The sequence below is a fragment of the Hippocampus comes genome, unplaced genomic scaffold (assembly GCF_001891065.2).
Source record: "Hippocampus comes isolate QL1 unplaced genomic scaffold, H_comes_QL1_v1.1 scaffold104, whole genome shotgun sequence".
Classification (NCBI taxonomy): domain Eukaryota; kingdom Metazoa; phylum Chordata; class Actinopteri; order Syngnathiformes; family Syngnathidae; genus Hippocampus; species Hippocampus comes.
In genome coordinates, this window is record NW_017806072.1 from 2,601,370 (window position 1) to 2,628,894 (window position 27,525).

The following is a 27,525-nucleotide window of genomic DNA, read 5'->3' on the forward strand; positions in this document are numbered from 1 at the left end:
GCATGCAGGCCACTGAAGAACCCTGACACAATCGTGCAGGCCAATCACATCTGGGAACCACACCGGTAAATACACAAAGCCTACGAAACCATTGCGTCGGGGGAAACCGTGTGTATGACGTCACTGTGTAATCTGGCGCCCCCTATTGTTCAACCTAACAAACCACTGACAGACTGACAGAACCCTTTCTACGATCTAACAAACCACTGTAATATGTTACATAATGCAGTGTAATCCTGATTTGGTACACTATGTCATGGGGTTATGTGGATCCTGGATGGGAATAATCCAGCCAGGGATTCATAGCCAAATAATAAACAGGTTCAAATAAAGGTCGCCAACAGGATGTGTGACTGGCAACTCACTGTTCTTGGTGTATAGTTGGAGAAACCTCAGTGTTTCCTTTTGACAAATCCGATCCCTGTTGTTTTATTATACTTTCTTTTTCATTATTACAATTTGAAACCTGCGGTAAAATGTAATTAAAGACCATGTCCAATATTGATTCTGCATTAAAAACATGCAATGCTCTTATTACACGAATAATTCATCAGTGTTTTTAATGGGCTAAGAATGTTCCCGAATGTCACGTTGTGAATAATGAAGCGCTCTTCTTCCTGGTCGTCATCGTGAGATCAGATTGTCAAGCAGTATCCTTGCTACGTGCACAACCTCCCTCTGCTCATGGCAACACTGTACACAAGCGAGTCGAGTTCAACCACTTTGCGCTGTGCGCATAGGGGCGTCGTTTGTTCAAAGTGGTTTAAATTCCGTGTATTGCGTTAATAAATACAGTTACAAATACTCAATGAGTTTATTTAAATATAAATACATAAATTATGGTTGAAATTTTGAGTAAATAATCACATTTCAGAAAATTGATTACAAGTGGAATGGTTTATCCCTAATGTAAGACGTGCGAAACTGAACGCACCGCACCCCAACTAGAGCGTCAACGTTAAAGAACTGCTAGTTGTGGAAAGACGACCTTTCTGAGGATTTCATTCGTCAATAACGCCTTATAGGCGGGGTGTATTTTGCTTAACGACAGGCTCATTGGCTGAACGCTGTGCCTGTTGCCTTGTTAACCAGGTCAGGTTGTCGATGCACGGGAGTGGGCTGGGGAGAGCCAGTGCAAGTGAACTCAACTTCGGCTGTGTAGGTTTGCTATAATCTTTAAATGCTCCTAAGTTTTTGCAAACGCTGTGATTTTAGTAAAGAAACATAAATAACTAGCGTGTCTGGAAATAGGCGAAATATGCTCACATCATAACACGCCACGTTTTTTTTAAATTTAGTAATATGACAAGAAAAACTTGGGACCGGTAAGTAGAGCCTTATTTAGACACCTCTATTAAACGATGTTGGAAATGGATGGAAGGACGTTATGGACGTTCTTTATTCATCTGAAATTAATGAAATAGACTACATCTCACCTGTCTTTGGACTATCTACAGTTCCTATAATGTAATTATTACATATTTGGATAATTTATTTAGGAATAAAACTCCAATCACTGTGTACAGTACACTGCTTGCATCGGGTCAGTGGAACTATTTTATACTTCTTTTTATGACATTTACACCAGATGTCATGCAATAAACGGCCCCGGTTCTTTATGTTATGTCTTGTTTGACGGTACAATGTGTGTTATTCATAATATTGTTTGTGTGTTTTTGCTGCCAGTGCAGCGATTGAAAAGCTCTAAAAGCAGGTAAGCCACTGACTAACGCACATTGCGCCCAATGCCAGTTCCACTGTGCGTGTGACAGCGGCTAACCTGGTTTTGGGAATGCCTCTCATGGAGCAGACAAGACATCATTCAGCAAGCACGCCTTCACCATGTCCCCGTACTATATTGCCGATCGGGCAAGCCTGCGTTGGGGGGTCCAACAACCCCGCCCTTTGTGCACCTACTGTACTTTATTTATGGCCCGCACGGCGGGTGCACGTATTCTTGTAGGTCCGAACTCTGTGACCTACACTCTCAAATACTTTTGTTCCTTCATATTGAATATCCATGATATGACTGCAACAATTTGCCTTCAAACTATACCAGTTCAAATCATTACTTAATGTTCTTTATGTGTGATTTGTAAAGTGACACATTTTAATAAGCGATCGTGATTTATCTCCCCCTCCCTTTTTTTTTTGCAAGTGGTCTCACTGAAACGAAAGCAATCATTTTAATGGGAAGTCCGCATTCTCCTGGAAAGTGGGTGACTATAACTTGCATTTAAAACACAAATAAAACATCTAATTGGGAATATTAAAGCAATGTAATCATTTTTGTTTCAAGGGGGATCATCCGGCATATAAACAACTGCATCGCTTTCTGTGTGACTGAAGCAGCTGGTTGGACATTTGATTGGAAACGCCTGTACGGCATTGTAGGACTCTTTATATCCACAAGTGGGCGTCAGCGGTGCACCTTGTCTGTCCAGACAGTGGCGCCAACACATGGATTAGAGCGATTATATAACCCGTACCAGACAGTTCTAAATCTTCACACGATAATCCACTTCTAGATGAGTAATCATTATATCTAACCTGGTCATCTTGTGAAGTTTAAGTTCACAATTTACACAATACATGGAGTTTTAAAAAATTCTGAAAGTAAAAAGTTGACACTGAATGATCAAATGAGTGACAGAGGTCCAGAGATGGGCCAGAGTCTAATATTGACATCACACAACTCAGGCCATTTATACACCAACGGTAAAAAAAAATCTGGGAGTCGAGTTTTGCATTGTTCACCCTGGCATGTTGTTCATCATACCTGTGCAAATGGAAGCCACTTAATTTCCATTTTAAGACAAAAGGGATGTCTGCACAATTAAAAAAAATGTGTGCTTCAGTGAATATGACTGCACAGTATGGACTGACTGATATTTTATGTTTTAAAAACTTTGATCATGCTTGGGTATTTCTCGAGACCTTTTGTCTGAGGTCAGCGAGCCGTCAGATCTACCTAAATGAGGAGAGTACAGTACTTTGAAGAAGCTCCGAGGGTGGCGAAAAAGAGCTGTGGTTTTCTGACAAATTTGAGTGTAAAGAATTGTTGAATTTTGAATTTGACTTTTTAAAGCTACATAATCATGCAACAACAGAATGCCCTACTGAAAAGAGTTCAGACTCTGCAGTTGCGAAGTATTTAGACAATGACAGTTTCATGGTTTTACCTTTATCCACTCGAACAATGGAAGTGAAATATGAAAACCTGACTTCATTCTGGGCAAGAAGCCAGGAGTGTCCAGATAAAAACTTTTCCAAGCCTGAGTACAATGGCCAAACTCCACACAGGAAGACTGAGGCAGACATGCTAACCACTGATCCACTGTGCTGCCAGCATATAAGAACACACCAGTCATGGCCATTTTATGCAGAACACCAACGTGTTTGTTTGTTTGTTTGTTTTTAAAATCAAAACTAAAAAAAAAAAAAAAAATGTATGGTTCTATTTTTGGCCATTTATGCACAACACCAACATTTTTTTAAGATCAAAACTAAAAAAAAATGTATGTATGGGTCTACTTTTAATAAATTTAATGCAGAATACCTGAATTTTAGGGGCATAATATTAGAAAAATTGTCAATATATTTGTACAATTAACACTTGACAGAGTCAGGGATTATTTTTCAAGAGACAAGTTACCCTATGACAGATAATACTGCTTTTCAGTTACTAAAGAAAAAAGTGAAAGCATGTGATTGGTGGTTGCAATGAAGGCCTGACACATCACCCTCTGCTGGGAGCAAATTCTGAATGTGATTATGTCCATGACCTGCAGACTTGAAGCAACCATTGACTTCAATTTATAGATATAGTTGCATGTAGGTATTTAGATTTATGGTCATATTTACAATTGTATCTTTGTTCAAATACTTTTCAGCCCATTATGGCCAAATACAGTATACTGTATTTAAGTGTGTTCACGGCAACTACTGAAGTGACACAGAAGGTGGAAGACTATAATCTGTAATTATACTACCAATGCTCAACTACTGTATATATCTTGATTTAGACAGAGCTGCACCAAATATAAGTGATGCGTGAATTGTGATTATGTTGTCTGTTTGGCTGAGGTAAGAAACTGCTTGTGGTATCCCAAAAGGCCTACATATGTATAGTGTGCCTTCATCATCACATTTTGTCAATCTACGATGTTTGGAACAGCAGCAGATCTGAAGCCAAGATGGTTGCCAAATTTACAGCTGCTGCATGCAAAGTGCACTTTTCAAGCATCTGTGGATGGTTCCAAAAAGCCAAGGAATAATCACAACGCATCACCGGACCATTGTGCCGCAAAGTACGGAAAGTAGCGTGAATAATTCAAATCTTATAATATATTCGTATTCCATTGAATTTCATTTAATTTTTGAAGTGCAGTGTTTACTGCTGGAGGTTGCGGATACATTAGTTCACAATTAAAGTGATTAAAATTAATGTAGCTAATTAAATACAATCAAAACACAAAAGATTCTCTAAAACATGAAGACATTTTTTTATTACATTTAAATATGAGGTAATAATTGCTAAAAGGTTCCTAAAGTTTACACAGGTAATTTGTAGCACTTACAGTAGCAAAACACTGTAAATATATTTGTCTTAAGCATATACAATATGTATATCATGGTATTATTAATAATGAGATTTGCAAAGAAAGGGGTTAAATAGGTGATGGTGACATAAAAAGCAAACAATTTTCCCTTGGCCCTGTGGTCCATGTTTATCGCCATGATGACTCTCGGGATGTCAGGACTGCAAGACACAAAAACAAGTAGGGATAATGATCCCATTGTTTAAAAAAAAAAAAAAAAAGCAAACAAACAAAAAAAAACCTTCAGGAGAAACCTATGCCATCAGGATATTCATACATGACAGGAAGAACACAAAATGAGATACATTGATTCTTCCACTATGGAACAAAGTAGGAGAAAAACAAGGTCAGAAATGGATTAAACTGGCAGAGAACACCACTTCAAAAATCCCACCAAATAAGGGAAGGACTCCCAAAACACAGGCTTCATTTTGACCTGTCACCACAAGATAAGTGCTTAGCATATGATCAACACTGGCGTGGGGGATTTCGAACTCTTGTTGTCTTGATATAAACACACCCTGAAGCTTCAGTACACTGAGGAACGCTGGAAGTTATTTCAGGACAAATGTTAAGAGTGACGACGGCAAATAACCAGTCACACAGTCACGTTCATATCAAGCAGAAATGTTTTTTTCTTTTTTTTTTTTTTTATAGTATTTTACACTTTGGCCTCTTTGCACACCTTAACAATGTATTCGCTTCTTTTAATGTGGACCTTAGAAAGTGACACGTGTGAAATGAAGTTAACAAGTACAATAGAAATACATTTCTACTGATGTGCAAACAGGCCAAGGTTTTACACAGGGCGAGAATGGGACAGTGCAAAACATGCGGAGCCCTCTGTGGAGGGCTCTTGCTCTTTGGATGTTGACGGTCACCAAAGTACAAGGCATTGGAGTGGAGATTTATCCCCTCTACATATAAATAGCATTAATACAAAACTGAATCACATCTTTCCAGATCATAAAAAACATGCACATTATGCGCTATCAGTGTGGCAATACAGTAGAAAAGGCAGCTGTCAGGAGATAATGAAAATTGTCGATTTGGTAGGAATGTTGTCCTGAAAGGAGATACGCTTAAGGTAAAGCTCCAAATTATTAATACCCTGGCCAAATTTTTCAAGTTTTATTTGAAGTTGAAACAGTATTTTCTGGCTTGAAATTAGATACAAAAATGGCAAATGGTGTATTTATACATATGAATGATAAAATATTTCATTAAACTCTTCTGCACCATTCTAAAGGATCCTGGTAACTTTGATCCTAACATTAAGGATTACTGTACAGTGTGTCTGTGGTAAGGAAGAATATTAATAATGGTGTTATTGAAATGAGTCCGAACAGTGAACGTGTGATTAATATATCTAGCTCACAGTTCTTAGGTTCTGGGTTTGATTCTTGGCTCCGACACTCCTATCTGGAGTTTGTGTGTCGTCTCAGTGCTTGCATGGGTTTTCTCTGGTAACCCGACTTCCTGACACATCCCAGAAACATGCTAACCCGATTGAAGACTCTACAACGCCTGGAGGTGTGAATGAATGTAAGGATGAATGGTTCTTCGTCTATATGTGGCCTCCAATTGACTGGACTGGACTTCTCACTCAAAGTCCCCTTGGATAGCCTCCTGCTCACCCGTGCCCATAATGATGCCAAGCGGTACAGAATATGTATTCATGAATGTTTTCTGATCATTATCTCCTATACAAGTTTTAAGGTGTTGAGGTTCTTGTGTCATTTTCCGTCACTATTATTGAAAAGTTGGCCAGGGGACAAATCTTTTTGGGCTGTAAGTATTGGTTTTAAGTGTGCCGATACGCACAAGTAAAATAAGACAGAAAGCAGTTAGTCCAGAAGAAAAAATAAATAAAGAAAGAAGGGGCATGAACAGATTAGGGCAATACATGACAAAAAGGAAATAACATCGTAAAGAGGGGAAGTGAATTTTTGTCAAACAAAATCAATGGTGAATCACCAGAGAGGGTTGTTCAGTGCAAGCTATGAAAAATAGAGGACAAGGAAGGCAGTTGAGAAGTTGCAGGTACCTCCACCTTACAAATGCTTCCACAACCCAACGTCAAAAAGAGCAGCCTCAAACCCAAAACAAGGCAGGGATGGAGAAAAGTATGCGAGGGGCAATAGTCCCGGGGACCAGGAGGGTGCGGGCAGGGCAGGAGAGGGGCAGAGTGGGATGGACGTAGAAGGCGGCAGGGTCTCACACATACACACCCTCAGGGTTGAGGCTGGACACGAGGGGGTTCTGTAGGTTGCGTGGATGTCCCAGGAACTGCTTAGCAGTCGGGCGAGGCGGTGATTCAGCTAGAGTTACAGGGAGAAAAAAAATGCATAAAGGCAAAATCTACAGGAAAGACTGTTTTAATATTTTTGACTGGTGCCCTTACTGCCATTGCTGTATTCTTCCGGGAAAAGATGTGTCAATTCTAACTGCTCCAGTTGCTCGTGGAGGTCTGTGCGTGAGTGGCTATGTGCAGGCAGGACGCCGGCTTGTTGAATAAATTGCTGCAGGTTACACTGCCGCAACTCCTTGTTCAACTCCTCCAGTTCGTCCTGTTTGGCCTGAGATGAATAAAAAAGAAAAAAAATAAATGGCAACATAAGCAAATACGGCACATGAATGTGGCAAATGAAAAATGTTTTGAGAGTGCACAAGATTTATTTATTTAACATGAACTGTTAAATTACAGCGCCACAAAGAGGTTTCTATCCCTTTCCTGATTTCTGTGTTCTTTGCGTATTTATCACACACAAAGATTTTAGTTCATCAAAACGATTTTAATATCACACAGAGATAACCCAATAAAATACAAAATGCAGTTTCTAAATGCCAATTTAATTTATTTATACACACACAAAATAAAAAATCTAAACTTACCTGTCCCCATGTGAAAAAGTAATTGCACCCTGAATAATGAGTTGTGCCACCCTTGGCAGCAATCGTTGAAATCAAGCTTTTGCGATAATTGGCGAGTTCTAACTCCGCCATATTAGGGGGGTTTCTCGCGTGAATTGCCTGTTTAAGGTCACACCACAGCATCTCAATTGGATTCAAATCCGGACTTCGACATGGACACTCCAAAAACTTCATTATTATTATTATTTTTTTTTTTTCTGTCAGCCATTCAGAGGTGAGTTTGCTGGTGTGTTTCGGATTGTTGTCCTGCTTATCCAAGAGCGGTTGAGTTTGAGGGTGCCAACTGATTGTTGGACGTTCTCCTTCAGGATTTGCTTTTTTGTGATTTAACAAGGAGAGCAATTGCTTTCTCAAATAGGGACAGGTGATTTTGGATTTTTTTTTTCATGCCTTAATAAATTAGCATTTAGAAACTACATTTTGTATTTCTTTGGGTTTCCTTGAAATTGGTTTGATGAACTAAAACCTTTGTATGTGATACAGATGCAAAGAACACAGAAATCAGGAAGGAGGCAAATACTATTTCACAGCACTGGACATGTAATTGAATGTACAAGAATAGGACTCATCTTATAATGGTGCAAGTGGTATTTCCTACCATAAGGGGGCATCAGAGTTAGAAAGTTGAAACTACTGAGCCTGCCGGGTTTGCCATTGGGACGTCATCAACCACCGGTCACACACACGCACATTCATTTGCAGTGAATCTTTCAGCAACGTTGCAATCATTCATTAGCTTTTATCAAGTCAACTGTTGTCAGCCTATTGCATTTCACAGCTGCAGATCTGTTTCCATTAGCCGAATGGCAGTAACGTTGAGCTCCTCACACCCAAAGCAGTAACTAGACTGGCGGCCGTGGCCCATCAGATGGCTTATATGGCTGACAGACTTCCTTTTTTCGGGTGTGGATAGGCATATTTTTGTCGTGATAAATCTGGACAAAAATTGTATTAGGTCATTTTTCACAGAAATTCTAAAAGGCAGGTTTATAATCTAAATTAAAATATAAACGTGCATGTAGAAAAAAACATAAGCCTAATATGTTGGTCTTGGAATGCAACGTACTGTATATAGTTGCACTGATGACTCTGACAAAAAGCCAGTCTCAGAACATCAATCAGAGGTCCTCCAAAGGAATGACTTGTGGAAAGGCAAATGAGCTTGTAATTATTCTTTAATCAGTTTTGCAACCACTTATGACTTGGAGCCCACTGGAACAGGACACAATGTTTGCCATCAAATCACCTGACTTGAAGTTGCCCCTGTACTTTGGTCCCTCCAAGCGGAACATTCCAAATGACGTGACCTCAAATATATGAGCTCAGCAACACGGACACCAGAGTCTCTCGTTTCACGTGGACTATGAGGAAAAGTGTAAACTGGGTTAAGCTTTTATCGACAAAGCCGCACCCAAGACGACATTCGTCACTAAATAAATAACTACATTCAGAGAAGTCTCAGTTGAACCAATAGAGTGAAGCTCTTGTGTGACAAAACAAGTCTGTTTAATCTCATTTCTATACAGTACAAGAATAGTGAGACCGAGATATGGTCATCTGTAATAAAATCACTGTGTGTATGTGTTTAGAACATGTATGCAAAATGAGACCTGCCAAGCTGGCTTAGCAAACCTCCCATTGTTCCTGTAATAACATTTTCATGGGTTAGATTCTGAGTATATAACATTTGCTTGAATGTTGTTAGTTCAAGACATAAAGAATTCAGAGAGTTTTAATTTCACTTGTTAACACCTTATATTTGGTAAATGTCTTTGTACTGTCTGCTGCAGTGTACATGGAAGAGAGGGACACGGTACATTCCGCAGTCTAGGTAGAAAAAGTTTTGTTCGACACTGTCAGATCAAAAAAAAAAAAAAAAAAAAACAAAACAAACAAACAAAAAACATACACATTGACCCTACAATGGCATTACAGCCCCCTTTCCAGAACTATAGCCTCTCTCCTTACCTGCAGCAGAGACTCTGTCTTCCCCAGAGCTTTATCAGTCTCAGAGAGGTGCTCCTCTAACTCGGTTCCGTGGTTCTCCTGGCTCCGGAGCTCTGCTCTCACGGCATCAAGGGACTCGTCTGGCCGTTTGTTTTTGGCTTCCATCTGACTTTCTTGTTGAATCTCTTGCTCTAGCTGAGCGGAGCGCACCGAGAACTCATGGAGCCGCCTCCCACAGTCATCTAGCTTAGCATGAAGGTCCCCGAGCTTCCTCCTCATTCCTCGCTCCCGCTCCGTCTCAGCTTGGAACTCCTCCTCCCAGTACTGCTCGTGGGCGAGCTCAGCCTGATTCATCCGCATGGTTTGCTCCAGGGTGTCCAGCTCCTCTTGGAAGCGAGCATCAGAGATGGGTGAAGGAGACAGAGACGGGTGGTGGTGCTCCCAAGCATCAGACTCCCTTTCTAGGGTTTCGAGTTGTGCTTCAATAGCCCTTAGTCTCTCTTGTTGCTGGAGAACCGCTCTAAAGACCTCCTCTTTGGATGGGCCTGTTGGTGGCGAGGGAGATGGCGCATGAGAAGATGCAGGGGTGGGAGAAGAGGAAGGTGAGGCTCTCTGGTCTGGGGAGTCCCGAGGAGACCTCTGAAACTGCTTGGGTTTGGGAGGAGTTGATGGGCCAAGGTTGAATGTGAGTGATTTCTTGGGTTGGCTGCGCTTTAAAAGGTCCGGCTCAGTATACTTGGGCAGGGGTAGAGGGCCTAGTTTGTCTTGTTTTGAGCCAGGCCCATCACTGCTGCTCGGGCCGGTGCGACGCAGGAAGAACTGAACCTCACTGCCGTGTTGGCCTAACTTGGCAAGAGACTCAAGAGGTCTTTCTGTGGCCAGCAACTGTCGTTCGGTGTCGCGCAGACGTTGGATCAGTACATAGCGGCCTGTCTGACCTGGGAACGAAGAAAAAAAAAAAGTGATTATACTTACTGTTTTAGCAAATAAGCTACCGGCCCTTTCCTAAATTACTTACATCTTTTTCACAAATGTAAAATACAAAATGGTTATAAGACAATACACATGTCCAAACACCTTTGTTTGTTCAAAGTCATTAAAGCAGTGGATTTCTGGATTTCTCTTCAACCTACTACCTTGTGTGAGGAATATTAAGTGAACAAATTGCATCAGATGCATTACGATACCTCTAAATATTAGCCTCTGAGAATAAAAAGAATGCACAGCTTTCCCAACATGGAAACTAAAGTTTCCACAAGGACCTTGAAATTAGGACAAACCCTCCCTTATGGCTCGGCAAGCTTCTCACTCGTGGAAGGAAGAGAGGGCTAAATCTGGTCTTATGCTGCTAAATGCTGCTGCAGCGTATGGCTTGAATAAATACATGGGCAGGCTCAAATCCAAAATGACCTCATGACAATCCAGCGGAGCTCTTAATGTTGTTCAAAGCTGCAACTTTAGGATTAAGCATTATGCTTTTTGTTTTGTGCACATGATTGTTATTATTATTTTATTTTTTTATTGCAGCCACGTTTCCATAAAGCAGTAAAGTTCTGTCGGTGTCACCGCAGTGCGGTTTCCATTGTGCCCAGTGAAGGTGGCCTCATCAGCTCCATTATTAGTGGGACGCCATAGCAGTTACAAAGGAGAAACAAACTATTCTCTCTCCACTGTAATTGTCAGCACAGTGGAACCACTAAATAGTGATTATGTTCTTTTTACACTTGTATGAAAGTTGAAAAAGTCAAAAACTGATGTGTCATCTGCAACTACTTAAATAGTGGAATTGATTGATTATGTCAAACTGATTTTGGTTTCATTGATTATAAATTTGGCAATTTGGAGTGGACTGAGTGTAACATGAGATAACATGAAAACAATCATGTAATCATTAGATTTTGAAATGAATCAATCATGGAAAATTCTTTAGGCAGACTGTTTTTACATTTTACTATGAACAGTGGCTAACTTATTTTTACTTTATTTCTTGTACGGACAATAAAGGTTTTATGACGGAGCCTTCGTATGCTGTTGGACTTTGGCCTTTGGTATGTTGTGTTCCCTTCATTGCGTTATTCTTTTCATATGAAAATGACATTTGCCTGTCGACCGTCAACAGAAAGCTGTTTATCTACTGGCAAATTACAATTAAATAGGTGTTGTCACCCGAATGGAAGGGGCAAAAAGTGGTTCAGTACTGATTGGTTAAGTGAAACCATGAAATGCACTTCAAGGTACAGCTTGGTGACAACACGTTTTTAAACTGAGTCAAATCAAGTGACACTCTCACATCAAGAGCTGGTGTTACTCACCTATTGCCTGGGCCAGAGCGATGACCACATCCTGGCAGGACGTCTCTTCTGAGAGTCCACACACCACCCGCACCACTCCGTCCACCCACACTTTGAGCTCCATCTGCGACCGAACGAAGCAAGGTGATTGGTAAGATGGTCTTCCAAACTGATCACAATAGTTCCGCCTTCCTCAGCTCAGCATTGCATGGCCCCAAATCTGTATGGGATAGACCATAGAGATGCACGGGTGTTGACAGTTGGAGACAGTTTGTGTCCATCGTATACAAAAGATAGTCTACTGACAGTTGTGCATTCCGCTTCATATGATTCAGAATTCATACTGACATCAAGAAGCAGCTATGCTGTTCGACCATTTATGACCACACCAGAAGACAAAGTGTGTAGTAGCAATCCTCGAGGTCTGTTCAGAGCTGTGGTAAGATCTTGTGGCGCTAGGAGCATAAATGCCAATCTGTAACCCAATTAAACGCTCTGCTACCCTCCTTCAAAGCTGTTATAATAGCTTACTGCCAAAGGGAATGGACAGGAAAAGTGGAGCAACTCAAGCTTGTATGCATCTGGTGGCGGGTGGGAGCAATATTCAAAAAAAGAGGGGTGTGTGTTTGTATGTGTCCTCCTAATTTGATCCCATTCAGCACGACCAAAAGTGACTTGAGTGAGTAAATCAACACACTCTTTCCAGGCAGAAGGCCTGACTCTAAATTAATATCATTATGTTGACTCCTGCCTCTGTCAGCTTGTGCTTTTACAGCCAAGCTTCAAAATAACGAAATACAATACTGCAAGGCTCATAAAAAGTGAAAAGCCTCAAAAAGTGAAGGATTATCTACAAAAGTTGGCACCGAGAAGGAAACCATGTAGCCTGTGTGGGTAAAACACAACACTCGGACAGATGCCGTTCTCTTTCCGTCTGACTTTCTAATCTCAGTGGGACGTGTTTTCACTCGAGGCACCCCCCACACACCTTATCTTGGTCTTCTTTCAGTGCCTGGCTGTGCTCTGTTGGCTGCCAATAAGGACCTGCCTCTGAGGAATGCATTGACTTCATCAACCAGCCGGAAGAATTCCTACTTTCTTGAACAAAGTACAGCCCCGCGCGACCCACCCCTGGTGACCTCGGCACCGTGCGCCACCATTATTTCTCTGCTTGTTTAGACGGCAAACACACTGATATGGCAACAACATCTGACGCTTCAGCCCAACATGACATCACACACACAAGGTGTGATGTCACTGCTCCAAGAGCGGACGTGTGGGCTCATTGACAAATGATCATGCGCGGTATATCGTATGCGTGGTATAAATTGTAATATAATTTAGGTCAATGAATCTTGACCAAAAAAAAAAAAAAACAGCAATGAATTGTGAGGTCTTATCAAAACTAAATGGCACTGCATTGATGCCAAGATTTTTCTTCAGAAGGCCAAACAGTGTTGCAATACGTAATTGAACCTGACAGGTTGAGTGACAAAGTGAGTAGCCAGAAAATCATCTGCTTTGACAGAGAGGCTTTTGTCTCTTTTTTTCCTTCATCTGATGAACAGGAAGCAACGTTTCAAATCTTCAGCAGTGGAATGACACTTTGCAAGCCACGTCACAGTCAAGTGCCTCAACCTGAACTGAGTTCAAAGCACTTCCACAGCCACAGATGACAAGTAAAAAAGTCAGGCCTAAATAAGAGGATGATCTCTACCCTTTGCTGCCTTTAAAGGTTAATTGTTTTAAATTTGAAACTAAAGACATATATGCAGATAGGCAAACATTTTTTAAAATCAAAGTGTTTCTGTCTAAGGTTTCTACAGTATGTACCACAACAACGTAAAGTGAAACACAAACAAGAATGCCACTCTCCCATGTTATTTAGGTCTGATCCCTCCTGGTTAGTGAAACATGATAAGCTGCACCGACAAGAATCAAACGCGCCTGTGAGTTTCGGGTTGCGATCTGTTCCCTCTATCGCAGGCAACAAGACTGAGAACCAGGCAACGGCCTGACGCTGTTCCTGGGTTGAATGTCCGCCACTGGTACTGAAGTGGCTCACCTCGCTGATTTTCATGGAGCTAGTGTCGGATAAACTCTAACACATCTGCTTTTTGACAGCTCCCCCATGTGTGACCGGTCACAACCTTTCACCCAAAATGGCTATTTACACAGGGCTGCTTTTAACTAAAGTGGTTTTTGCAGCTCATTTAGACATCAGAAAAGTAAAACCCAAAGCTTCAGCTTTTCAAAAACAGAGGAAGTGTACATACGAGAATACATCACATTCATTCATGATTGGCGGAACCAGTGGAGTTAATTTAGGCATGTCACTCAAAATGCAGTTGATGCTTCTCCTCTGCAGCAATGCTTACTTTTACTGTGACAAACAGACACACAACATTATTCAATCCATAACAGCATTACAAATATGCATTTGGATAAGACTGCAAAGACATGAAAATGGCCTGGTATAATGATCTTGAACACTGAAATAATAGAAGAAAATTACCTCAGAATCTTCAGATAAAAATATGACTGCAAAGCTCCCTGCATGAATTTTTGGAGTAGACATACAAATTCTATGAACTGACAGGGGCTGCCAATAGTTCTCCACACATCCTTCCACCAACAACACTCATTCCAACATTAGCAATTCATAAATGTATCTATGTGACAATACTATATAGTGCACTCTATGAGAAACTGTACTTTGTAAGTAATTAATTAACTAACTGCTTCCAACACAATATACACCTTGGCCCAATTCACCAAAACATCCTGACACCCAGTTTCACTTGAAACCAGGTCCTACACGCATACGACATGTTGACTCAGTGCAAGGAATGAAGAAAATGTTCTCACTCAGGCTAATCAGCAACCGCAAACATTCACAACTACACCTTAGACAATGAGCAAATGAACCAGGCGTTTGGGAAGATACATGCGAAAAATACAGATAAAGGACGAGGAAGCGCGGCTTAGAAAACAGCTGTGATGGGAGCCATGTGCTTGCCATTCTCTCCCCTCTCATCAGCCGTCGAGCAAAACCGCCTCGCGTCTTTTATCACCCCGTCTGTGCCTCTTTCTGTCTCTCTTCAAAAACAGTCTGCCGGCTCCTCAGTGAATTCTACTGAAGGCACAAGGGGTCACCACCGCTCACAGCCCTGCATATACATAGGAGACGTGTGTGCCACTCTTGAGTGGGGGAATAGTGGTTGTGTACAAATTCTACATGTATTTTTTCCTTTAAAACATACTAATGCCAATTCGGTTGTATAAAGGGAGATAATTCCTCACACAGACACGTGAACATATACAGAATACTGAACAAAATTATAAATGCAACACGTTTGTTTTTGCTCCAATTTTCCATGAGATGGACTCAAAGTGTACGCAAAAGAATCATTTCCCTCAAATGTCGCTCACAGAGCAGTCAAAATCAGTGCTGGTGAGCATCTCTCCTTTGCCCCAGTACAGCGGAACTGCATATAGACTTAGAAGAGGCCTCTTATTATTGGCAGCCGAAGGCACACATGCGCTATATTGTGAACAACCTAAAGCACACTTGTGCAATAATCATGCTGTCCAATCAGCATCTCGATATGCCACAATGGTGAGGTGGATGGTAGAAATGATCACTCACACGGATTTCAACAGATTCATGAACAATAAAACTGCCAAAAAAAAATAAAAATTGAAGGCAGAAAATGCTTTAGAGCTTTGAGTTCAGCTCATGAAAAATGGGGGCCAAAAACCAAAGTGTTGCATTTATAGTTTTGCTCTGTGGATATACCCCATTTACTCAAATATTAACACTTCTGGAAAACTACATTGAACATCATCATCTTGTTTTACACATTACTTGAACTGGACTCAATCAAATGTAAGCACATGTAAATTATACTTTGGCAGGTTGTGAGTGTTCATCCAGTATTTTATCAAATGTTCATAAAAAATAAAAAAACAAAAAAACAAAAAAAACTTGTCTTTCTCAGAGGTGAAACACCAGTCAACCATGCCAAAAGGTTTCTGAAACATTATGCACAAGACTGGATATTCTGCAGCTTTTCAACATCTCTAGCCTGAGGGTACAGCCTCTGTGTGCGGGAGAGACACACGGAGACGTGTGCTATGCCAGTGCGTTGGTCACAGGTTGGGTATGCATGCATGCATTCATGTGCAGCTTCATGAGAGCGTGCGCCAGCTCGCAGTGCTATCGCTGCAGCAACAGGAGGTCAAGAAACAATGCAGGGCGCTGCGTATCACACCTACGCATCTGAGACTAACCACAGATGGGTACTCATTCAGACCACACAAGGCAGCATTGTTGACACACAATCACACACAAACACAGCAGTTACATTTGTTCAAAGTCCCAATGAGTAAGGGCAGAGAACGATGGCCTAGTCTGGTTCAAGAGCATGCAGTAGGTTATACATTGTTGCTTGATGACAATGAACAGTGGTGGAAGAACCTCTGTGCCGCTCTGCTCGAGCTTGGCACAGACAACGCTCAAGGACCTTGTAACACTGGCACTGAGCAGCCTGCTCTCATCACAACTGCAGACACTCTATTGTTGTTGTTCTTGTTTCACTCTAAGCAGGCAGTTGCCTCCTTTGTGGCCTCTGGTGTCACTGGGTCGGTGTGCAGTGCCAATTATTGCGGCCATTCTGCCTCATCCACATGTTATGACTGATAAAACTAATAAAGTGCTTGCCTTTGTGTTCCCTGATGCCCAATTTGCATTCTTTATTCTACCCCTCCTTCTTTGTCATCCAAAGTTTTAGCCTGCTGGGGGAACACAGCTGCTGTATTCAAATACCCATGAGATCAACAGCAAACAGTTTAAGTCCACAACATGCCGGTCGTCAGCAGCAGTGGTAATTATCATCCACAAAACCGTTTTGGTTGGGAAACTGCATTGGGGTAATGACTCATATGTTTTTTTTTTTTTTCTGAGCATATCAACAAATACTTTCAGTGATTAATGCCTGCTTTAGCGTATCATTTTAAGGTGCAGCTTTTTTGTCTCTGTACTCATGTGGTATTGGGAGAGAATACCTAGATGAATGTGGTACACCTTTCTTTATTTATTTATTTATTTTTATTTAGTGCCCCAGTGGAAAATTCCCCGAACCACTTTAATGACCAAACATCTTCACTTTCATATTTCAGCCACTGCAGAATCCTGAGCCAGCTTGGTTTTTCCAGAGAATTTATGGGACAGTATGAAAGCAGTAACAACCCCTTTCTAAACTGTATTTAAGTTGAAAAACGTTTAACCTGCATCTTTTTTTTTTTAATAACATTCAACAGAATTAGTCCATCCATATTATTCTCTTCTGTTTCAATCCTCCTTCAAATATATAAAGGGATACTTGCTGTGTATTTTACTGTGCTTGCCGATGTAAGAATAAAAATAGACATTCCTTTGTAAGAATGTTACTTATCCATACATCCATTATCCAAACCACTTATTCTCACGAGGGTTGCAGGCATGTTGGAGCCTATCTCAGCTGTTATCGGGCAGTAGACAGAGTGCACCCTGAACTGGTCGCCAGCCAATCGCAGGGCACAAATCGACGAACAACCATTCACACTCACAATACAGAGTTTCTAATTAACCTACCATGCATGTTTTTGGAATGTGGAAGGAAACTGGAGGACCTGGAGAAAACCCACGCAGGTATGGGGAGAACAAAACAAAGAAGAAGATAATAGCTCTGAGTACCTTCACCAAGGGTGAACTGTTGAAAGTGGATGATAAAGTGCTACTGTGTATTGTGTTTCATTTGTCTTTGTCGCAAGGTCAGTAGGTCTCTTCTTGATGAAGGGACTGTACCATTTTTTATTTTAGGGAAGGCATACAGTACTGTTTTGTTATGACTCAATTGACAAAGAACACTCCACCAAAAATGTAAAATTCAAACAGTACCACATTTGTGACTCTGTCAGTTTATTTGCGAGTTCACTTTTGTCCGGTTTCTCAAAGAATTATACAAGACATTAAGAACAGATTAGGAAGATCGAATTTGCTGTCGAAGGAAAAGGGGACCGGTTCCTTTTTACCTTTATACATAGTTTGTTAAATCAATAATTCTGTCAGAATACAGGTGTATTCCAGATTTGTTATGCTCTGAACAACTGCGAGCGAAGGGCGGCCCCTAGCTTCAAAATAGCACAAGGTTTCACAAACACAAATCAACAACTGGGTTCCGGTGTGTTGTCAGGAAAGTAAACCAGAGAGCTGAGGGTTCATATTACTCATTTTCTCTATCGCTGAGGTTTAAAGTGTGAGCCATAGTAATAAATGGTGGGGAAATAGCAGCTGAAAGTTGAGCAAGAACGTGCCATCAAAGTACACGTGGTACAAGTACAACTATAAAAGCGGTTTGGAAAAGAAAACTGGGTCACAAGGGTTTTTGTTTGTGCTTTATGGGGCGATGCAATTTGCACACATACAATAGTACATGCACATTAAAAGTTGTATATTTTAAGATCTAATCCTTCTTAGAACTGAGGCTTGGCTTTCCTAAAATACCAATTATTATCAGCTCACTGTTAAGACACGAGATAAATAATGCATTTTTCTCACAGCACATTGATTGGGAAAATATTTCTTTGAAAAATGTGCTTATGACCTACACATGCTTTGAAAATGTCCCGTCTGCCTGAGCCTCTCTTTTTACTGGGATGGAAATGAATCAAAAACAGCACAAATGAGCTTAAGTCGTGCATAGAGGCCCAGTATCAAGCGCTACGCGTTTTTAACCTGCTCACGAGAACGATTGGCTTGACCAAGGGTGAAACCTCAAACAGAGTGAATTCGTGCTTCATTATAAATCACACCTTTGCCATAAAATCAACGGCACATACATTAACGGAAACAGTAATTTTGAAAGTGTTGTAATTCTTAAATCTGTAAGTCTCACTCTAATTTTTTTTTTAAAAAGCATGAATGTCAATGACCACTATGCATCCAGCTGAGCATGCACAAATTGGAATCCCTTTAAGTCATGTCAAGTTTATTTGTTTGGCCCTTAATCACAAAAGAGTCACAAAGGGCTTCACAAGCCCATAGTTTAGAAAGACAAGCGATATCCCCTGACCTACAGTACACCGCTAACCGGGCAAGGACAAAATCAAAACCCCATTTGGGGGAAAAAAGAACCACTGAGAAGGGGCTAGAATGATCAGGTCCAAGAAGTGGTCCAACCTCAGATTTTGTCATGTTGGACGGTGCAAAATCCAAACAGAAAAAGCATCAGATGCAGTCATCACCACCTAGCCTCTCTCCATGCAGGAGAGGAGGCTCTCTCCAAACAGGAGAGGTGTTGTTAGTTGCTTGTGTTGTTAGTCGTTCCCTGGTATCTAGGCCTGCTGCGTGCCAGGTCCCTAAGGCAAGCGTCAATGTTCGGTGCTCTGGCCACAGGAATGTACCTTCATACGTCTGTTTTTTATTATTAATTTAATAGATGAGGGAGTGAGTTACAACTAAAGTGTGGGAGCCAGTAGACCACGGTGTAATAGGATTAGCTAAGGGGTTCAATCTGTTCTGTGTCAAAACGGGCTTGCTGCGATGAGAATGCCACTTAGGGCTAATGCTAACTAGACTAGTAGGTTAGCCACAACCTACCCTATCCAATGTGTTGTAGCCATTACCAAATTATTCTGCTTTATTCGACGTAGAGTGGAAGCCTCTTGAGAACAAGGGTGCAAGTGCAAGTGGTATACGAGTTCATACTTAGTTTTATTTGGCTACAGGTTTGGGAGTGAAGGCCGTCGGAAAGCCGAGCAGCCGAAAATCCCCGCCGGTGTCCAAGAAGTGGTGTGACCAAAAGTTGGCAAGAAAATTAATGCTTCTTTTCTTAAAAAAAATAAGTAGCTTCCAAAAAAAAAAAAAAAAACCAAAGCATAGAATGTGGGTAGAGACAAGAAAAGCAGTGCAGTTGATCTCTCCAGTAAACACACCATAGCGTGGCTGTAGCATATGTTTAATTTTTTTTTTCAAAAAAAAAATAAGTAGCTTAAAAAAAAAAAAAAAAACCAAAGCATAGAATGTGGGTAGAGACAAGAAAAGCAGTGCAGTTGATCTCTCCAGTAAACACACCATAGCGTGGCTGTAGCATATGTACCAGTTGTTCAACAAACAATCAGGTTTCAGTAAGGTGAGCTCAAAAATTTGATAATTATGTAACAATTAACTGCCACTTCAATGGCTATGCATGCAAAGATAAACCCCTGTTTCCATGAGCATAATTCCCTAAGGGGTTGCGCCATTGTATAAATCTAATAGAATATAACTGCTTTCTTGAACATACCCTGATGAAATATTGTTGTTTTTTGAGACAACAAATTAGTTGAGACTGACTTAACAACACATCCTCTGATGGCTCCAACAACACAGTACACACAAATGTGTGTCGATTTGTTGAAACCACAATTCATTGATAACAATTCCACATAATCAACTAAATTCTTGAAAATCAATTGATTAACATGGCCACCCCGAGTCACAAACACACAACTATGAATCCATTGCATACCCTTGATGGGAGAGAGTTAAGCTTATTTACTGCGACAAACATGGTGGGGTCCGTCAACATCTGGTAAAAATGAAACGGACCATGAAATCACACGGCACGTGATTGATGTTTGAGGTTGATGTCGATAATCTAAAGCAGAACTAGACCCAGTCATTGAGAGTCTGTATCCTGTCACTGATAGTCTCAGCCAAGTCGAACTGTGGAAAACACCTTTGAGCAGTGTCAGTCACCATAAATCATCACCAGCCATTTTCACAAAGATCGTCAACTGGCCTGAACAGGAAGCAAGCAAGAAATAAGGTGCAATGGAGAATTTCATTGTTGAAAAATGACGCTTTCTGTTTTAGACAATATAGAGCATGTGGCCAAAAACACTTTATGCAGTTGTCACTTCAATACAGCTGCACAATTTATCTGTCCAGGGGACTTACTGCTACCTGGCTCATCAGTTGGTTATTTGCATCAGCTGGGAAACTGAGCAGAGCAGAGAATACCACAGAAAGGGAATTTGTTTGCGCTGACTCATGGGTACACGCACACGCACGCACATGCACAAACACACACACAGCCAGCAGCAAATAGTGAGAATGATAACGGCAGATTGCACAGGCAGCGCCAGCCTCCACAGAGAGCTGGGCTCAGGATGAGTGGGTTGACCAGCCGCGGGCTTAGCCCTCTAAGCACAGGAGTTCATATTGTCGAATGAGCCAAAGAAGAAGGTTCTCAAAGACTGCTGATGGGCACCCATGTGTAATTATACACCACCGATCTGAGTCAGCAATGCTTGCCAGGGAATGAGGACACTGCTCCTTTCCCAATCAAGCGCAAACACACAAACTGACAAGCATACAGTGTACATGTGAAATACAGTGTACACAAAAGCCAAAAATGAAATGACACACAGTTGTCATCAATGCTCAATTGACAACCAAACTTGTGTAGAGTTATTAGTAACTTTAAATCTCAGAAAATATGGACTTTTTTTCAGGTGAACAAGCATGTGCACCACTCCTTTCCTGTCTGCGTGCTTGCATCTGCCACAGGGGATTCATGTCTGCCACAGCGTCCAGTGTCACAGGTTTAAAGCTCCAACTCATTAGTAATTTAAAACATTCCTCCACGTCTTCTCATATTAATTATTTACCCACTGTTTTTTTCATTTAACCATTTTATTTATATTTTTTAAAACCCATTTTGAATATTATTAAAGAATTTTTTTTTTAGTATCTTAAAAAAATGGGTTTGCACATATTATACCAAGTGACAAATGTGATACTTATTATTGCATTTGGATTTATATTGGATGGGCTTCGATATGCAGAATTTACATGTTGACATCTAAAAGTACCTTGAAAGCCAAGCTGTAAATAAGCAGACACCTGGTTGAGTGGATACATTGGAACAATGTTTAACTGAGTTGAGAGGAGGAATACTTTCATTAACAATGCTTTTGTGAAAAAAATGCAGCACATTTCTGCGAACAGCTCAGTTGATCACTCAGAAGATTTCTTAAATACTACATGAAAGCTCAGGATCCGATTAGTTTGACCATTTAATATATCTCTTTGTTCAGTGGTTTTCCATGGTATTTTGCATCATTTTATGGCAACCTTATTCGGTCTGGAGTTATTTTAGATGTCAATGGCACTTGGTTTGCAATTGGGATATAAGACGGACAATCACGACCATATTTTTACGACCAAAAGGCGCACTTAAATTTTAAAATTTCTCCAAAATGGAGGGGCGCTGAATAATGTGGGTCTTCTTGTATATGCACCGAGTTCCAAAATCTGTGAATGCTGTTGTGTGACTTCGATGTGGGGTTCACTTGACTGACTGATGTTGTGCCGACACGCTACTTCTATAGAGGAAAGGCGGACGTAACTAAGGACAGCATGTGATCATTAAGGTGGGAAGGGTGGGCATGAAAGAGGACGTTAAAGGTACGCCCCCAGTAGGTGTGTATAGGATAATGCGTGCATTGTGCAAAATGACACCCCGGAAATCTACAAAGGGACATGCTTATGAAGCACAGGTTACACTGCAAGCTATCAGTTACGCGGGGGACCGTGGGAATCGAGCAGCCGCTACAGAATTCAAGATCAATAAATGGTGCTCAGTGTCTTAATTTTCTGAAATTGCATCATCTATCAATCCGGGCAAAAACAATTGTGGCACAGCAACATCCGGCGGATTACAAAGAAAAGCTGGCCATCTTCTGCTCCTACTGCAGTAAAAAGTGAGGGAGATTCAAATTCTTTATTCCGCCGCTCTGTCAATCTCATTTGGCTTCCATTACTGACTCTTCTCTCAACCAATCCCCACAATTCCTACATACCCACTTGGGATACAGCTAGCGATGAGGGACAAGCATACTTTGCATTTCAAAACACAACAGAAAGATTGCCGACAACCACATCCAGCCCAACCACATCACTAACATGGTACCGCTCACTTTCGACCTCCCGGTGAACTTCCCTGTAGAGAAGAAGGGGACCAGCACGGAAGCGACATGCAAAACGTGGCGCGAGAAGTCGGCTTTTACTGTTGTGCTTGGTTGCCATGGTAATGGACATAAAAGGCCAAAGTGAAGTTGTGAGCGGTGTGGAAGCAATGACGAACACAACTTTTCTAAGACTGGGAGGCAATTTGTGAATGGATTGTGGATGCTTGGGCTAAAGTGTCTGCTTGCTTTCGCAAAAGTTTTCTGAGGAGACGCATGGGAATGAGAATGACTCTGGGAACCTGGAGTGTTTGATTTTGAATTTGCCCATCTATTCATTTCACAGAAAATTAGAAGTTTGATGGATTTTAGGATGAGGATTGGTCAAAAATATAACGCAAGTACTTTGTTAAATATTTCAACAAAGTACAACCAAACTCAGTTTTGTTTTCCACTACCTTTTTAAAACCAAACGCTACCGTGCATCCATCCATCCATCCATTTTCTATCGCTTATACGGGGTCGGGTCACGGGGGCAACAGCTTTAGCACGTAAGCCCAGAGTTCTCTCTCCCCAGCCACTTTTTCCAGCTTTTCCCGGGGCATCCCGAGGCGTTCCCATGCCAACTGGAAGACATAGTCTCTCCAGCATGTCCTGGTTTGTCCCCGGGGCCTCCTGCCCGTGGGACATGCCCGGAACACCTCACCAGGGAGGCATCCTAATCAGATGCCCGAGCCACCTCATCTGGCTCCTCTCGATGTAGAGGAGAAGCGGCTCGACTCTGAGCCCCTCCGGGATGGCCGAGCTTCTCACTTTATCCCGAATGGAGAGCCCAGACACCCTGCGGAGAAAACTCATATCGGCCGTGTGCATACACGCTACCGTATTTTTTAAGACTTGCGTACGTTTTACCATGTCTGCGTCCAATAATACAATGCGTCTTGTGTATGTGTTGAATACAGAAATAGCACCCATAACTGACACTAGACTACACTACGTCTTTTAATACGGTATTCCGTATGGTCGTGAAAATACGGTACATGCTGTTTCACAGAACATTTTTCAGACACTTAGTGAGTTCTGAGTCAGTGGATAGTAATACTTGTTTCATACAAAAAGTAACTCTTACAAGGAGATGGATTTCTTTTAAATGCGTTGACAGTTAAACTTGAGTGACAAGGTTTTTTTTTAACAAGCCTGTATCAAGCAAAACCAACATTTTTGAGCTTTCATGTTAAAATGCTAATTCCTCATCAAAACACCCCCAAAGTAGTTTTTCCTGCTCAATCCTGTTCTCTAAACACCAGCTCCGCCCAACCCTAGGAAACGATTGAGTCCTCAATTTTACACGGATAAGATTGAGGAGCCAGTTCTGGACCTCCCCTGCAGACTAAACACACGGCCACCTTCTGGGAGGCACCGAAGTTCAGATTGCACCATGTCTGCCAAGTGACAGAAACCGTTCATTTTTTTGTTACGGCGTTTTAGTTTAGAGAATCTGTAAGTGTTGAAAATTAGTGTTTGGCTGTGACAAGTGAAGGATGTGTTTGTCATTATTGGTAACACGTCATGTTGTTTCAGCTGAGCAATGTTATTTCCAGGTGTTTTTGAATGCATCAGGCGACTCATGGGACTGGAGGGGGGAGTTTGAGAGCAGTTGGGAGAGTGGACGTTATGTTCCTCCATCTGTAGGCTTTGCTTCAGGCTGTAATTGCTCAATTTTGGCATTGGCTATGACCCACAGTAGCCGTGTTTGTGATTTATATTAAAAGATGAGATTAACAACTAACGCCTGAGATCATACAAAAAAAAAAAAATATGTGTGTGTGTGTGTGTGTGTGTATATATATATATATATATATATATATATATATACACATATATAAATAATGAATAATCATACATTTAATTTATAGAGCGGCTTTCCAAATAATTCAAAGACGCTTAAATATCTCTGAGAGACGTTACAATACATTCTTCCATCATTATTACTATTTACGGGGGCAGTGCACGCAACAGCCAAATCTCTCTGCTGGTTCATAAATGTCTTTCTGGATCAACACCCAAATACAACTCAAAATGCTTGTGCCATATGATCTGTCAAGATTCGAGCGAATATCGAGTGGTGGTATTTTAGTTGTCCCAAGAGTCAGAACTAAATAAATGCGGTGAAGCAAGGTTTTTTTTTTAACTATGCAGCAAAAACCTGAAATAAACTTCCTGAGGAGAGGATGTTAGGAATACCCTCATGCTGACCACTCTCAGTCGGTTTCAATTCTCTAAAACAACTTGTTTGATGTATGAATGGGGCCATAACAATAAAAATGCCTTGCCTAAAGTAAAAAAAAAAAAAGATTAAATTCATAGTGCCAGCTAAACATATTTTAAAGATCATCAGTCTTAAGTTCAGTCTTAGGACAGGTATCGCCCTAAGACACAGTCTTAGGCTAATTGTGCATATTCTGCTTTACTGCCAACTAAGTGGTTTGATCAAAAAACTGACCTGTATGCTGATTCTTTGGTTTTCAAGATGTAAGCAAGAATTCCACAAGTTTCTTCCCAATCCACCTTCAAAAACGAATATGGCAAGAGAAACTCAGTCACTGCTGGATTTGACTAGACTGAACTGTGGCAATATTTGAGCACCTCAAACAAATTCAGCAAAAACTACAGGTGCTCAAGTCTAAAATGTTACTCCATGGCGAAGGGAGGCCTGAGGTGTTGAATGTCTTCACTCACACCGATGTAATATTTACCTTGGGCGTTTCAATACACTTGGCCCCTGGAGAGACATATTAGGTAAACACAGTTATGAAATAACTGGAATGGATCTTCAGGCCATGTGATCAAAATCTTGATTTCAGATGTACTGTAATCATGTTTGTTTTTTTTGTTTGTTTGTCCCCCCCATCCCGCCATCACTGCTCTTATGCCCACAAGCTCACCAATTGGAAGCAGCACGATAATTGCGGACTGGTCGCACAAACCAATTAGCTCAGAGCTGTTTAAAAAAAAAAAATATGTAGAAAAAAACAAAAATGGCGCTGCTTCCTCAGATGGCTCATGAACTGGAGGGGGGAAACGCTAGTAATGAAACTAACTTGCTTTGGACCATGTCTCTGCACATGAGCTACGAGGTGCGAGCTGTGATTGCTAACTAGCACAGCTAAACACTATCCTTGTGGCAGCAAATAAGACAGACTTAGCAATTATTGTTATCATTCCAGTCGCACGAGGAATAGCTCAGTAGGCAACAAACCAAGCAATAAGACAAAACTTAAGATGGAGAAGCCAATGCTAAGCTGATGTGACATGAAGAGTTGCAAAAGAGCAGAATCAGTTAAGTGCTTAGGTGTGTAGTACATTTTTCAATGACGTCGATCTGGAGCTGGAGCAGCCAGCTATGAAAAGTAAATGAACATAGAACACCTACATTGTCAGCAAACTTGCTTGATAACAGTAGATGAATCTGTAACTCCTTACTGTTCGCATCATCCATGACAAAGAGCTTCTGAAGTCCAAAATATATAAGTATTAGTTTTTAGTATATTATTTTCGTTTATTAATTTTAGTTTACTTTTGAATTATATAGTGTTAGTATACCAGGAGTTAACTACAACATCAGCAATGATATTTGTGTTTATTACATTATTTGGCACCACAGAATGCTAAGGATTTGTTTTTTTAGATGTAAGCAATGATAGATCTCAAAATGTAGCTATATCTGTGTGTGTGTGGGGGGGGGGGATACACACTTATTTAAATCTTCTATTTAGAAGTACTCATTTTGACAGTCCTTAGAAATATATTTTTTTTTCATTGGCCTTTGTCGATGAATCTTCCATTTACCAATGCAATTGAAAGTGATAGATTACAGTTGCAGGCACAAAAAAAAGTTTAATTTTAAACTTTAAAAAGATGTACGGACCAAACACTTTCGACAAATTTGAAAAATTTGAAATACAGTCAAACTTGGGTTTTCGAATGTCTCTGGTCTTGACCAAGTTGGTTTTCGACCAAAAATTTCGAGTTTTTTATGACTCTGATTACGACCGAAAATCGGTTCTCGACCAAACTGAGCGCACTTGAATGCGCCACTTGACTCCTCTCGCCTTCCTTACACGAGGAAGTGACGCTTCCTCGGATAGACGAGGAAGTGATGCTTCCTCGTGTAGCCTTTTTTTGTGAGCAGATGTGTTCAATAAAGATTTTTTTTAAAAAAGAGTGTGGTTTCGGTTTTCGAACAGCCTTCTGGAACGGATTATGGTCGAAAACCGAGGTATGACTGTACTGTGAAAAATATCCCAGTCTTTGGAAACGAATATTATGTAAACAAGATGTGTCATGTAATGTTCACATTTTAAATCATGTGTTTGTTATGTGCCTCACCAAAGTGGTACATTATCCCGGCCGGCTTCTGAACTGGATCTATTTAAATTCACAGAAACCAAAGTGTGACGTGTAGAATGAGGATCTCAAGTGGCTAAATTGGGCCCAAATTTATAGTTTGGATAATTTGATGAGGATGACTCAGCCACAACTGAACTCAGTGCTCTGTCATTACTCTAAGAGGAGGCACTGAGCCAGCCAATGCTGGATGAGTCGAGTTTTGTGTGGGTGCGCATACATGTGTGTGCAATCGAGCATGTCAAGAGAAGGTAGAGGAAAATCGAGGGTATGGATTTATGCCTCACTTGACAACATTTTGGGGGGCCAAGAAAATTGAAAACTCAACTGCACCTCACAGCCCAGTTTTC

At 41.0% G+C, this 27,525-nt stretch overlaps 1 protein-coding gene and 1 long non-coding RNA gene across 6 annotated transcripts in view; one reads left to right on the forward strand and one right to left on the reverse strand.

Moving 5' to 3' along the window:
* Nucleotides 1-1,119: 1,119 nt before the first annotated feature.
* LOC109530423 (uncharacterized) lies at nt 1,120-4,064 on the forward strand. Its single transcript, XR_002171010.1, has 2 exons — nt 1,120-2,215; nt 2,300-4,064. It is a non-coding gene; the product is annotated as an uncharacterized LOC109530423 (long non-coding RNA).
* A 279-nt stretch (nt 4,065-4,343) lies between these two features.
* rassf7a (Ras association domain family member 7a) overlaps nt 4,344-27,525 on the reverse strand; it is a 39,159-nt gene continuing 15,977 nt past the window's right edge. For 2 of the 5 annotated variants that reach the window (XM_019894124.1, XM_019894125.1), the window contains 6 exons: nt 25,272-25,336; nt 11,795-11,993; nt 9,504-10,420; nt 7,006-7,180; nt 6,833-6,922; nt 4,344-4,762 (listed from right to left, as the gene is read on the reverse strand). In XM_019894124.1, the coding sequence (XP_019749683.1) occupies nt 4,731-4,762; nt 6,833-6,922; nt 7,006-7,180; nt 9,504-10,420; nt 11,795-11,897 (1,317 nt within the window). In that variant the 5' untranslated portion in view covers nt 11,898-11,993; nt 25,272-25,336 and the 3' untranslated portion in view covers nt 4,344-4,730. Of the gene's footprint in view, nt 4,763-6,832; nt 6,923-7,005; nt 7,181-9,019; nt 9,390-9,444; nt 10,421-11,794; nt 11,994-25,271; nt 25,337-27,525 lie in introns of those variants that run through there. The other 3 variants (XM_019894123.1, XM_019894122.1, XM_019894126.1) reach the window with 2 other exon arrangements.